Source organism: Contarinia nasturtii, unplaced genomic scaffold, assembly GCF_009176525.2.
Source record: "Contarinia nasturtii isolate CC-2019 unplaced genomic scaffold, AAFC_CNas_1.1 Cnas_scaffold_406, whole genome shotgun sequence".
Classification (NCBI taxonomy): Eukaryota; Metazoa; Arthropoda; class Insecta; order Diptera; family Cecidomyiidae; genus Contarinia; species Contarinia nasturtii.
In genome coordinates, this window is record NW_022197760.1 from 110,533 (window position 1) to 123,962 (window position 13,430).

The window sequence follows — 13,430 nt, forward strand, 5'->3', positions numbered from 1 at the left end:
CGAGTCAATCACTTTATCACCAACTTTTTTGAGCACTCTTTCGACTTCGTTTTTATTAAACAAGTGCTCCATTGCATCAACAAAATTTCCTTCGTCAGCATTAGTTTTTGGATCATTCGTTTTGGAAAACTCCTAAAACCCCTTTGAGAAGTGAATCTTGTGGAGCAGGTGGATCCAATCTGGACTAAAGTGTTCTAGAAGTTGAGCATACATGGGAGTAACATGTCATGCCGAATTTCATTATTTTTTCGATATTTCCATCGGAAATGTGAGGAAAATCGAACGGGAGTTTTTTTTGATGACATGGGCTTGAAGTGAATCTTTTGGAGCAGGCGGATCCAACCTGGACTAAAGTGTTCTGGATGTTGAGCATATATTTATTTTTTCGATTTTCCCATCGGAAAAGCGAGAAAAATCGATCGGTATATTTTTATCGAAAAACTACCCAATAGGGGGGTAAGGGGTTTTAGGGGCCAAAACTAATGATCCAAAAACTAACTACCATTTGGAGCATCTCAAAATCATTGAGTATGGGGAGAATTAATGGGACTGTTCCTGCCCCCAAGGCCCTTAAATCAGAGTTGGTAAAAATGTTGGGTTAAAAAAGAAACAAAATACCCCCTATGAGGGGTAAGGAGAGGTCAGAGGGGACAACTAATGATGCCAATCGATAGAGCGTAAAAAAGTACCTAAGGGTCACACACACATCGTGAAACACAACTATCCGTGGCCGTTTAATCTTCAATGCATGCTCCATTTTGATTAATTGTATGCGGTAGCGTTGGGCTGTAACCGTTTCACCTGGTTTTAGCACCTTTTTGATCCCACCAAATGCACAGCATGACCTTCTTGCAATGAATGTCTCGTTTTGACTGCGATGGTCCTGGTTGGCCTGGATCAACATACGCTCCCTTACATTTTGGGTTGTCGTAATAGACCCACTTTTCATCGCCCGTGACAATTCGACTCAAAAAACTATGTTTTTTGTGTTCTTTGAGATGTTCTCTGTATGCTGTGATTCGTGCTTTGAGTTGATTTTCGTTCAGTTGATGTGGGACCCATTTTCCTAGCTTTCGAATCTTTCCCATTGCGTGTAAACGTTCACAAATGGTTGATTGAGAGACATTTAATTCCAATGCAAGTTGTTTTTGCGTTTGACATGGATTTTCATCGAGTAATGCTTCCAAATCCGTATCTTCGAACTTTTTTGGCTGAATTGGCCGTTCTTTGTCTTCCAAATCAAAATCACCACTTTTGAATCGTTGAAACCATTTTCTGCAGCTTTAATCTACTGGAGCTTGTTTACCATAAGTTTCCGAAAGCATTTGTTGCGCTTCAGCCGCAGTTTTCTTCGTATCAAATAAGAAAAGGAGAGCACTTCGGAAAAACATTTTATCGCGATCCACTTTGAATTGATAAAAAAATAATGACACTGTGTCGAAAATAAATCTTTCTGCTCTGAATTAGATTGGCAAATGGCACATGTACAATAAAATGCAATTGAATTCACCTGTCAAACTTCATACAAGTTTAAGTGGCGACATCTAACAGTCAGCGGTAAAAATTAATCGATACACCCAATATATGTTGGTATTGCGTCACTTGGGGGACTACCGCCCCCCGTGATAATAAAATGATATAATAAAAAATTGGTTAGCCTAAGGTTGTAATAAACATTAGATGAACCTGAGTTGTGTAATATCTCCGGCTTCACAATGATAACGAGGGGGGACAGTTCTCCACTGTTTGGCTAATGTAACCATTGAACCTGCATCCAGTACACCAAATCCAAATAAGTGATTAAATTCCAAACCAACGCCATTCATAGTCCAATGAAAACGATTTTTTGCATCGAAGAGAGAATTTCTTTTTGAGGTCAATACTGTGAGGTGTTGAATATCTCTCCAAGTTAACATTGTACTGTCAAAAATAAACATTGATATTTAGAATATTACTTTCTTTACTTTACATATCGGCATCTCCTACTTGGCTTCTAGTGCAAGTGCAAATATTCCTGCTGCTTCAGGAGCAGCTGCGCTTGTACCAGAATGGGTTGTCGTGCATTTCCCGTAAAGATCTGTTGTTGCGACACCTGTGTTGGGATCCTTTGCACCATTACTAAAAGTACTTGCCAACGTTGAACTACAACTTTCATCGTAATGAGCATTTTGTCCATCATTAATTGCACTATTAATTGAAATAGTCCACATTGAGGCAGCATATCCATCACAATTGCAGTCATCATCTTCGCCTCCATCGCCAGAAGCCCAGACATAAATATTTCCCAATCCATTCCTGCCCTATAAATTTGAAGAACGCAATTTAGAGTAAACTAAAAATTAGAAATCGTAAAATCAACTAAATATCTGAACCCGACCAAAAATAATTCCGATTGGCTTTGATAATTATAATTTTCTCAAAAAATTAATAATTATTCTTACTTCATTGACTCCTTGTACAATTGCTCGCATTGTGGCATTTCTGGGCCCATCAACAGTTTTACCGTCATCAGTTGGGCCCCATGAAGCCGAATAAATATGAATTTTATGTGGCTCATGACCCATTGAATTGGCTTCAATCAAATCAGTCATATAAGGTTGATCCAACATCCGTATACCTGAAAAAAAAAATCAAATTAAAATATCTGGTTTTATGATTGTTGCGCATATTTCCTGTCTTTTTACCTGCTATTTTCGAATCATAGGCGACACCAACTCCACAAACTCCATTATCTCTAGCCGCAGACACCTCACCAGCACATCTAGTGCCATGGCTATAAAAAAATAAAAATTTAATTGTAAAAGAATGTAAAAAAACATTTTTTTATTTTAATAAATCACCCAAGCGAAGGAACGCTGTTGGGTGCAGTTAATAATAATGAATTATTTTTTTCATTCTCTTATCATTTTTTTCATTCTATTTGCATTACCTATTAAACCAATCATCCGTGTATCTTGGGTATGGAAATGGATCATTGCTACTAAAATCATAGCTGGCTTCTGGGTTCTGATTTAAAAATTAATAAATATCAAAATTCAATATTTTTCAAAGGAATAATATTACTTACATAGTTGTATTTAAGATCAGGATGCATATAATCGACACCTAAAGTAATATATATTATTATGACTCAATTTCTTATCAAAATTCATATATGGGAAGTTAAACCAATTATTATGCTCATTGTGTTAGCATATTGACAATATAAATACAATTAAAATGAAAATATTCACCATCATCCATAATTGCAGTGGTCACATTTTTGCCAGTAATGCCCAGATCCCAAGCAGCTTGCACATTCAAATCTAAATGTTTTTTTCCTCCATTTTGACCAGTATTCCGCAAATACCATTGTAACGGAAAATAGGGATCTGATGGTATAGTTTGCTCACTCTGATGATCATCCACATAAGGTGTCGGAATTACTAAAGATGGTGGTGATGATCTCAAACCTCTCTTTACTCGTACAAAACCAGTCTGTTGAATGGTGGTTCGAATCTTGGAATAAAAAAATTGTGAATCAAATTGGATAGGCGCAATATAAGAACGAGAATCTTGGCATTGTGGTCCCCCGATCCATTCAAAGATTAAAAAGGGGTTTCTTCATAAAAGAGTTTCAAGACATCATCTTTTAAAAATTCAAAATTATTTGGAAAATTCTTAAAATAAGGAATTTATCGTTGATGAATCAAACTCACACCCGAAAAACTCAATTCGTATAATATTTTAAGAAATTTTTTTTCATTCAATTCAAAACTATACGGGAGTAATGATATCATAATGGAAAACCAATTTTAATTCAGAAAGAGACACGAAAAAATCAAATTCTAGAAAACTGAAGTAGAAAAGTATATTCTAGGGGGAGACACAAACGATTAAACCATGATTCCAATATATAACACCAATCCGTCATTTCATTGTCAAATATAATGCCACATTTTGCCGCTATTCACTTTGTTGAAAACTGAATAATCGACACTGGAATATGACATTTTGTTATTGATGATTCAAATTATTTTTTTCATCAATAAAATTTTGAGAAAGTGATTCTATTGTTTTGTAAATTTGTAATCGTTTTTTGAATTAAAAAATATTTCAAAAAAGAACAAGTTACTATCTCAAAACAAGTTCAATGCTTTTAAATTCTGTACTATTGATTACAAAAACATTGAATCTAACCCATTTTCGCTATTCCATACATGCGATTACTGAATCCATGTGAATCCAGCTACTGAATTGTCTATTCCACTTTATTTCTAAAATTTTCACTAAAAGTCTAAACCTATTCCACGTGTCTGCTCCCTAGTACATTTTGTATGGTGGGCCTGAGAGCAGAGTCCCGCTTAATCAAAAAATTGACTTATTATCATAGCTTTATTTACTATAACTAATTAGTTTAGTCTTACATCTTTAACCCTCTAGTGCATTAATTTTTTCCAGAGCTGGGCATTTTTTTTCTGGTTGATTTAGTTGTAATTTAGATTGGCAAAATAATTTTAATCCAAAAAAATGCGTGATTCGAAAAAACAGGTGCAAAAAACTCAACCCCGCCAAAGCTATGCATTGATAATATGTTTTGTATAACGGTGAAACAATTGTTTACGAAAATAATAATGGAAAACTTGAAATGTGCCAGTTGTAGAAACATCTTTCAAACTTCAATAATAATAAAAAAAAACTGAAATAATGTAAACAGCAAGAAAAAAATGTGTTTCGTTTGGCATTACAACAATTCGTGTGCATAGTTACTGTAAGATGACTATGGTATAGTGGATTATTGCATGCGCTAAGAGTCGTATGGTCTTGAGTTCGAATCCGTCCAAAAAATTTTTTTTGCTTCATATCGCCCTTATGTCTTGTTGTTTGTATTATTTCGGCTTATTTTTTTATTATTCGATTTCTCTAGAATAAAAACAGCATATTAAGTGGTGGCATATCAAAGAAATAAGACGAATGAAGCTAAAAATAATTTTTTTTTAGACGGAATCGAACTCAAGACTCTTAGCACATGCACTAATCCACTATACCATAGTTATCTTACAGTAACTACGCACATGAATCGTTGTAATGCTACACGAAACACATTTTTTCATGCTGTTTACATTTTTTCAGCTTATTTTTTTATTATTCTTGAATCTTCAAAATATTTCTACAACTGTCGCACTTTATATTTTTTTTACTGTCGTAAACAATATATATACGCCATATTGAAATTTGATCGATTTGCATAGCTCTGCCTTCAGGCGGGGTACACGAGTTTGGCCATTAAATTGAATTAATTCTATTGGGTGTATCGATTAATTCTTACCGCTGACTGTTAGATGTCGCCACTTAAACTTGTATGAAGTTTGACAGGTGAATCCAATTGCATTTTATTGTACATGTGACATTTGCCAATCTAATTCAGAGCAGAAAGATTTATTTTCGACACAGTGTCATTATTTTTTTACCAATTCAAAGTGGATCGCGATAAAATGTTTTTCCGAAGTGCTCTCCTTTTCTTATTTGATACGAAGAAAACTGCGGCTGAAGCGCAACAAATGCTTTCGGATACTTATGGTAAACAAGCTCCAGTAGATTCAAGCTGCAGAAAATGGTTTCAACGATTCAAAAGTGGTGATTTTGATTTGGAAGACAAAGAAGGGCCAGGTCAGCCAAAAAAGTTCGAAGATACGGATTTGGAAGCATTACTCGATGAAAATCCATGTCAAACGCAAAAACAACTTGCATTGGAATTAAATGTCTCTCAATCAACCATTTGTGAACGTTTACACGCAATGGGTAAGATTCGAAAGCTAGGAAAATGGGTCCCACATCAACTGAACGAAAATCAACTCAAAGCACGAATCACAGCATACAGAGAACATCTCAAAGATCACAAAAAACATAGTTTTTTGAGTCGAATTGTCACGGGCGATGAAAAGTGGGTCTATTACGACATTCTCAAACGTAAGGGAGCGTATGTTGATCCAGGCCAACCAGGACCACCGCAGTCAAAACGAGACATTCATTGCAAGACTACCACTTGTTTCGATCGATGCAAATGGGTTTGTCCGAGATATCGTTTCGAAATCCTGAAGGTGTGCGAAAATGGATCGATGAATGGATAGCCTCAAAAGATGAGGAATTCTTTCGACGCGGAATCGACAAGCTACCAAGGAGATGGGCGGAAGTCATAGCTAACGATGGGCAATACATTGGTTAATGTACTCATTCATTTTGTTATTCAAATAAATATAGATTTTCACCCAAAAAACGGTAAAAATTAATCGATACACCCAATATTAATATCGAAAGAAAATATTTCAAATTATGTAAATAAAAATTCCCGAGCACAGGCGGACCTATGCAAATCGAGCACTTTTCAATTTGCTTGAAAACATTGAACGCATTGTTGTCATAAAATGAATAGAAATATTTGAAAATAAATGGATCTCTGATGCTCGTTGAAATTTCGACAATAATAAAAAAAACACTCCAAATCCGATTGAATTAAATTCTAAATCCGAATATTTTGGATAATTAAAATAATAAATTCAATTTCATTTTGTTTGTTGTCGCCGATTCCAATGAAAAAAAACATACAAACAATCGAAACAATCGAAACTGACCGTGTGACAAATATATAAAAAAAATACATACATATCGAAATATTCCGGTTTAGAATTTTGTTCAATCGTATTTGCAGTGATTTTTATTATTGACAACATTTTAACGTGCATTAGACAGTTGTGTGTATTCAGATATTTCAATTCAGTGATGAGAACAATGCAATCATTGTTATAAATAAAATGTCTTACATCCGTAAGATGAACTTTTCAGCATTGTGATCCACAACACACATTTATTACGTATCTTATACCGTAAATATGAATTCATGAGAAAACTAAATCTGATATAAGTTTTGCGATACAAATAATTTTTGAACGACTTTTCAATGCCTGTATGATATGGTAATCATGTGAAAATTTGCAGATGTTATTTTTTTCACAAAAATCTTACATTCTGAAAGTTTGAAGAAATTTCAATTCAATTGAGTGGTACCTTTCATACAAAATTTTCGATTTTGAGCAAAAAATCCAAAATTTTGTTCGGGAGGTACCCCTATTATGCATTCAAATCTCTTCAAACTCTCGAAATGAAAACTCTTTACATGAAAAAAATAACCTGTGCAAAGTTTCAGCTCATTACGATATGATACAGGCATGGTTTTCATACAAAAATCAAAATTTTTTGAAATTTTTATATGAAAAGTGTGTCGAAAATCATTTGTATCGCAAAACTAACGTCATATTCGGTTTTCTCGTATCAAAAGACCCCTCAATACATATTTTTGAGTGTTTAAGAATTATTTAAATACAACTTTTGATAGAAAAATTAAATTTTTCCCACCAGGCATGACACTTCACTCTACCAACCAAAGTCGCTCAAAATCTAATGGTTTCTATTCCTAGACCAGAGAATGGGGTCATCCTTAGAATTCAGATTTCGAATTACTTTTCTTGGTTGAAAGTTATCGTGTAAACAAATTTTTGCGTACAGCATACAGGGAACGCATATACATTCGGACATCGAAAAGAAAGAGGCTTACGTACGCAAGTTGACTTTTCCGCATGGAACCGAAATTTTGGGAATAAACTGAAATTATGGTCTATATATGGTTGCAGTAACTTAAATTACAGTAAAAACTTACGAATATTATTTTCTTATCAAAATAAATAATCACAATGAGTCTAAAAAAATTTCAATCAAAAAAATAGCATGTTCAAAGTTTCACATCATTAAGGTACCACAAAGGCAAGTCTTTCATACAAAAATAAATTTTTTTGTGGATTTTTGTATGAAAAGTCTGTGAAAACTTGATTGCATCTTAAAACTAGCATCAGATTCGGGTTTCTCGTGACAAAAATCACCACTACACATTCTATCAGCGTTCAAATTGAAAGAATATCATTTAAAGGCATTTTTCTCATAAGTGCCTCTTCAGAGTCTTAGTTTTACACCGATCAATCAATGTTGCTGAAAATATGACCAGATCTATTCCTCGTAGTGCCAAATCATCCCGTGAAGTCAGATTTTAAATTTCATGTCTGAGCACGAAACCATCGTGTCACCAAAATGGTTGAAAAATGATCAAAAAATTTATGGATGTGGATACTCCATTCGGACCGGTCAACAGATATTGCTCAAAAACTAATCAGCAGGTCTTCTAGTAGTCCCAAATCATCCTGCAAAGTCAGAATTTGAATTGAGTTTTTGGATGAAGACTTATCGCGGTAACAAAAAAAGGAGCCACAGGACACAGGACACAGGACAAAGGACACAGGACACAGGACACATCACACACAGCGACGCACAATAATATGCCTCAAAACCATCTTCAATCGTGTTTTCTACATAAAATATGCATAGAAAACATGTTTTGGGTTGACTTTAATTTGTTGACCTAACACAATACCTTTCCTACACTAGGCGTGCGGAAAAGTAAAACGACTGATCCTTGTTTCCTGGCTCCTAAAACACCCAGGAAACATGTTTTCTATGAGTATCAATTTTTCGACCGATTCCAATACCTTACCTTGCACACTAGGTGTGTAAAACAATAATACTCTGATAAAAATATGCTTAAATCGTGAAAAATAGGTGCGTCGGTTTACCCCGAGAAAAATGCGTCGGTTTCGCTAATTAAAATTCTGTGGATGCGAAATACTCTAACACAAATTGCCAAATCAGATCTCTCGCTGTGTTGCGTTCATTTGATACTGAAAATGAAAAATGTCTCATGCCAAATATGGAGGATCAAATAGCGGAACTTCTGACACATACTACGGCGGACAACGAACCACGCGGAACAGACCCACAAAAACCATACTCTAAGCGGCCTGATTCGGGTTCTCTGACTTCAGAAACGCCCGGAAAACATGTTTTTGTGGTGTCGTAAACTTTGACTCATTGCAATACTTTCCCCATACGCACTAGGTGTGTGCGGAAAAGTAAAAAGTTAAATACTTACTAAAGGTTCACGTTTAAGAACTCGTGTTTGCGTTATGCTTCTTCTTGTGCGGGAATGATGTAGAACTTTATTTTTAAAATGGTATTCCCGTCCATTACTGCCAGACAACTAAAAATCGAATGATTAAAAGATGAAAGCTTCGTAAGGGTAAATTATAGTATGCCATATTGGATTGTGACATTGAATTTGGATGAGTAATCTTCTTTTTTTCAATTGCTGAGTTCACCGATTATATCATTACCAATTTCAAGTAAATTTTACAACATATAAATATATTTAAGTTGTATTGTCTAAAGATTCACCTCCCCCACGTTTTCGAAACCATTTCGACTAGCGATGGCATGAGCAATGTCATTGTTAATGTTCTGATGGAATCTGACCAAGAAAGAATTTGTGAAAACAATATTTGCCGATGATACCACTAATGTAGTTAATCCAATGAAGAAATATATCCATTTCGATAACATTTTACTTAAAAAAAAATATAGAAAATATATTCTTTGTTCCTTTTAAAATGTTCGAATTAGTTTCTAAAGTAGCATTTCACTACTCTTGCGTCTATTGCAAAATTATTTTAAACATATGTGTTAAATTTTTCAATCACAAAACATGTTATAATATTTATTATGGAAACTTTTCACAATGATCGATTTTTCATTTCTTTTATTATTTTATTATAAACATCTTTGTAGTACTTGAAACTAACTTTTAAAGATTTATTATCACTATTTTTTGAATTACTTCTATTCAGTAATCAAGTACAAAACGAAATAATTCAATGTCTAAAAGGATAAAAAATTTCTTGAATATTTCTTCACACTGGTAAAAATATACGAGTCTCTACATGAAATCACGTTGCAAAGCTAGGAACCCACACTACTGATAAATGAAAAAGAACGATGGAAATTGAAACAGATAGACTTTATTTGTGTGCAATGTATGTGAGATATGGTTCACATTTATAAAATATCAGGACAACCGCCAGCATTGCGAAATTCAGTGTATGCGCACAGTTATCATAGTCCAATGTGGGAAAAACAATGCTTTATGTCAAAGCGAAATGTAATGTGTAATAACACTTGATTTGCGCATTTTTACAAAATTCAATGGATAAAAATAACAGCTGGAGTACTTTCATCTATAACTGATAATTGATTGAAACAATCTCAAATCAGATTTTTCATTTATTCATATCATTCAGTTTGTAACAGACAATATATTTAGATTTTGTCATCTGGATATTTCAGCTCATCTGGATAACGTTAGGCGATGATACGAAATGAAAACAAAAGAAGTGATTGTTAAAGTTATGCTAGTATTTTTGAACCTATACAATACAACAATCGCTTCTATTGTTTTCATTTCGTATCATCGCCTAACGTTATCCAGATGAACTGAAATATCCAGATGACAAAATCCAAATATATTGTCTGGTTTGTAATAAACATTTTATAAAATACAGTGAAGAATCAAAGATGTGTTGAAGTTATATAATTTCATTTTCGCTCACCCACTGTGTGAAGTAAAGTTTTGTAATCACTTCAAAATTTTGAATCGCTAAAAATCAATTTTCTACGCATTTTAGGACTAGAGAAACATAGAGCAACGGTGTTTTGGGTTTGTGTGGGGATGTGGTACACTTATAATTGTTAGCAGTTCAGCTCTTCTCAGAGAAAAATAAATCAATTTCTAACTTCAAAGGGCTGTCATTCGTATGCGTTTTTTTTTCGGTGATCGGTAGTTTGTTCGTTGAAGTTATTAATGGTCGGTCGGTCGTTCGTAAAAATTTAAATGTTCGCTGCGTTCGTTCGTTTGTGCGATCGAACATCGAATACGTCTGCACGTTCGGTTATTCGGAGAAAAAAAATCAATATATTTGCTCAAGATTTGGAAGTGACTTTTAAAACGTGAAACGCTTTAAAAGTGCAATCATTGAATGTAATAAGCATATAATTAATTGGTTCATATTTTGTGTAATCGCTTCCCCTAACTGGAATATTAAAAAGCGGTATTGAACGGGTATTATGCGCTGAATTATAATAATTTAAACTGTTTGATATATGAGTTGACTTCATATCTCCCTTAATAATTATGAATATGAAAGACACTTGCGCCATCTTGCGTCTTTCCCCCAGCGTAAACATTTGTAGAAACAGCAGTCTATGCTCATATTTTGGAAGTCTATAGCCATCCCAGTTAAATCTTCTTAGGGCATAAAGTAAAAATTGTTTTTGTATTGACTCTACTCTTTTGCACATATTGTCGTAGTGTGGATTCCATATTTCCGATCCATATTCGATGATTGGTAATACAAATGTAAAATAAAGGCGTTTAATTGTCCATGGATCGACGAAATCCAAGTCCCTTATTATAAAGACTCTTTCAATTTGAACACCGCCTATGTTGTATTTGTATTCATATTGCAGTGATCCCCGATGATATGATATGATCTTTGTTTTGTTAACATTTAATTTTAATAAATTGCGTCTATAATAATCCGCTTCACGATCCAAGTCATTTTGAAGATTAATGCAGTCATCTGTTGAGGTGATACATTTTGAAATTTTTGTATCATCAGCGAATAAAGGTATGGTAGAATTGGTCACGACAAAGGTAGATCAATTACAAACATGATGAACAAAGTAGCGCCAATGGGATATCCTTGACCCGTCCCAGAAGTAACTTCGATTGGGTTAAATTTGATATCTGCAATCTTTAAAATTTGTCTGCGACCAGACAAGTAAGATTTGATCCATTCTAACAGCTGCTCATTCAATCCCATGATTTCAAAAATAAGTAAATTTAAGTTAAGTAAATAGTTTTTGAATAAGTAAATTTAAGTTAACCGAGTCAAAGGCCTTGGCTATGTCTTAATAGATGACGTCTGTTTGATGTCTTCTTCCCATGTTAATAATCGTTTTTGAAGTAAATTCCACTAAATTTGTCATCGTTGACCTGTTCTTGATGAATCCATGCTGACTTTCGTGTACTATGTTCATCGTGTATCATGTCAAATATAGATTGAGATGGTCTGTGACGATCGAATCGAGAATTTTTGAAGTAATGCAATGTAAAGCATCCAATGGAATTTCGAATTCTTGTATTCATCTTAATGAAAGGAATGTCAATTTGGGCACTATTTTCAGAAGTAAATTAACGCGATAATTTTGGAGAGAAATGTTTAAACATTATATAAAAATAGTCAGAAAACTTCACTGAATAAAAATATTTTGAAATTAAAATACAATTTTATTATTGAAGTTAACATTTCACTTAGTGGAAAAATCCTTTCTATTTTAAGAACTCTATAATACAAGAGCGTGTATCGTGTCCGATAATTGGGCATAACGATTGTGAATGAAAATGTACCAGAGATCGGACATTGGAAAAAATGTCAAATTAAATGCTTAAAAAAAATTCAATTCCATAAATTGTAATATTTTTCAAAAAATTCAGAATCATCGCTTCAAAAATATATAAATACTGCTACATAAAAAATTGAAATAATTAAAAAAAAATCGATTTGAATGTTCATTTGAACTGTTCTACCTGTCCGATAAATGGGCAAACACTTTTTCCTGCCCAGTTCTCGGACAGGTAAAAAAGGTTGAAAATATATAAAATTGATTTTATATAACAATAAAAATTAAATCTACGATATTTAATTACTTTAAATGTGAAGTATCACACTAATGCGTATAGTTTGAAATATTTTTCTACAAACTTGCATAGATCAACTCATGTGACTGACGTTCGTTTTTAAGCGCAAATGACAGAAAAAATTCAATGATGCTGAAATTGATGATAAAAAAAGGATATTCATTTGTTATGCAAAAAATTACCTTTAATGCCCTCTAATCGGAAAAACTATGAGCTTTCTTTTTATATATATAAATTTAAGAATATTCGAGTATAAATTCGTTTTTTTTTTTTTAAATACAAAGCAAATGTCCGATAACTGGGTGCTGTCCGGTAACTGGGCTTATTACGTTATATTCTTTTCTTGTTGCTTAGAATTTTTCTACATATTTTTCATAAGAAATCAATAATATAAGCGAGCGAAGTGAGTTTCTAGTTATTTAAGTATTCTCACAACAATACCAACCAGAAAAAAAATTTCGAGCTCTGGAAAAAATAATGAGAGGAATAATATTGGTTTTATTACTATTTTATTTGATTTCTTATTTTTAAAATCTCTGTTAATGAATTTTATTTGGCAGGGTAAAAAAAGTGCAACTTTGATCTCCAAAAAATCTCTTTTAGATAGAGTTAATAGATCATTTTCCAACTGTCAAAATCTCTTTTAGATAGAGTTAATAGATCATTTTTCAATACATACCTCATACGAATCTTTGTATAACTAACTAAGTACATAAGTGGGTGTCCTGCAAATGGTTCAAAAACCTGTGCAGTGAGG

At 33.4% G+C, this 13,430-nt stretch overlaps 1 protein-coding gene across 2 annotated transcripts; it reads right to left on the reverse strand.

Annotated features, from left to right (window-relative positions):
- Positions 1 to 1,659: 1,659 nt before the first annotated feature.
- On the reverse strand, positions 1,660 to 9,869 carry LOC116338383 (neuroendocrine convertase 2). 2 transcript variants are annotated; one of them, XM_031763591.1, is made up of 10 exons: positions 9,720 to 9,869; positions 9,316 to 9,484; positions 9,014 to 9,121; positions 3,234 to 3,498; positions 3,068 to 3,105; positions 2,930 to 3,006; positions 2,685 to 2,773; positions 2,442 to 2,617; positions 1,987 to 2,300; positions 1,660 to 1,920 (listed from the first exon to the last, which is right to left on the reverse strand). In XM_031763591.1, the coding sequence occupies exons 2-10, from the start codon at positions 9,478 to 9,480 to the stop codon at positions 1,677 to 1,679; spliced, it is 1,476 nt and encodes a 491-aa protein (XP_031619451.1). In that variant the 5' UTR covers positions 9,481 to 9,484; positions 9,720 to 9,869; the 3' UTR covers positions 1,660 to 1,676. The 2 variants fall into 2 exon arrangements, with proteins under 2 accessions (XP_031619451.1, XP_031619450.1); XM_031763590.1 differs by lacking the exon at positions 9,720 to 9,869 and having other exon boundaries at positions 9,316 to 9,657.
- Positions 9,870 to 13,430: the final 3,561 nt, after the last annotated feature.

Bases quoted from the DNA above. Each gene is read 5' to 3' on its own strand.
- LOC116338383 (XM_031763591.1), bottom strand. From the start codon at position 9,480: ATGTTATCGAAATGGATATATTTCTTCATTGGATTAACTACATTAGTG. The intron at 2,774-2,929 runs GTAATGCAAATA...ATTTTTTTATAG, and splicing joins ACGGATGATTGGTTTAATAG to CCATGGCACTAGATGTGCTG. The intron at 1,921-1,986 runs GTAGGAGATGCC...TATTTTTGACAG, and splicing joins GCACTTGCACTAGAAGCCAA to TACAATGTTAACTTGGAGAG.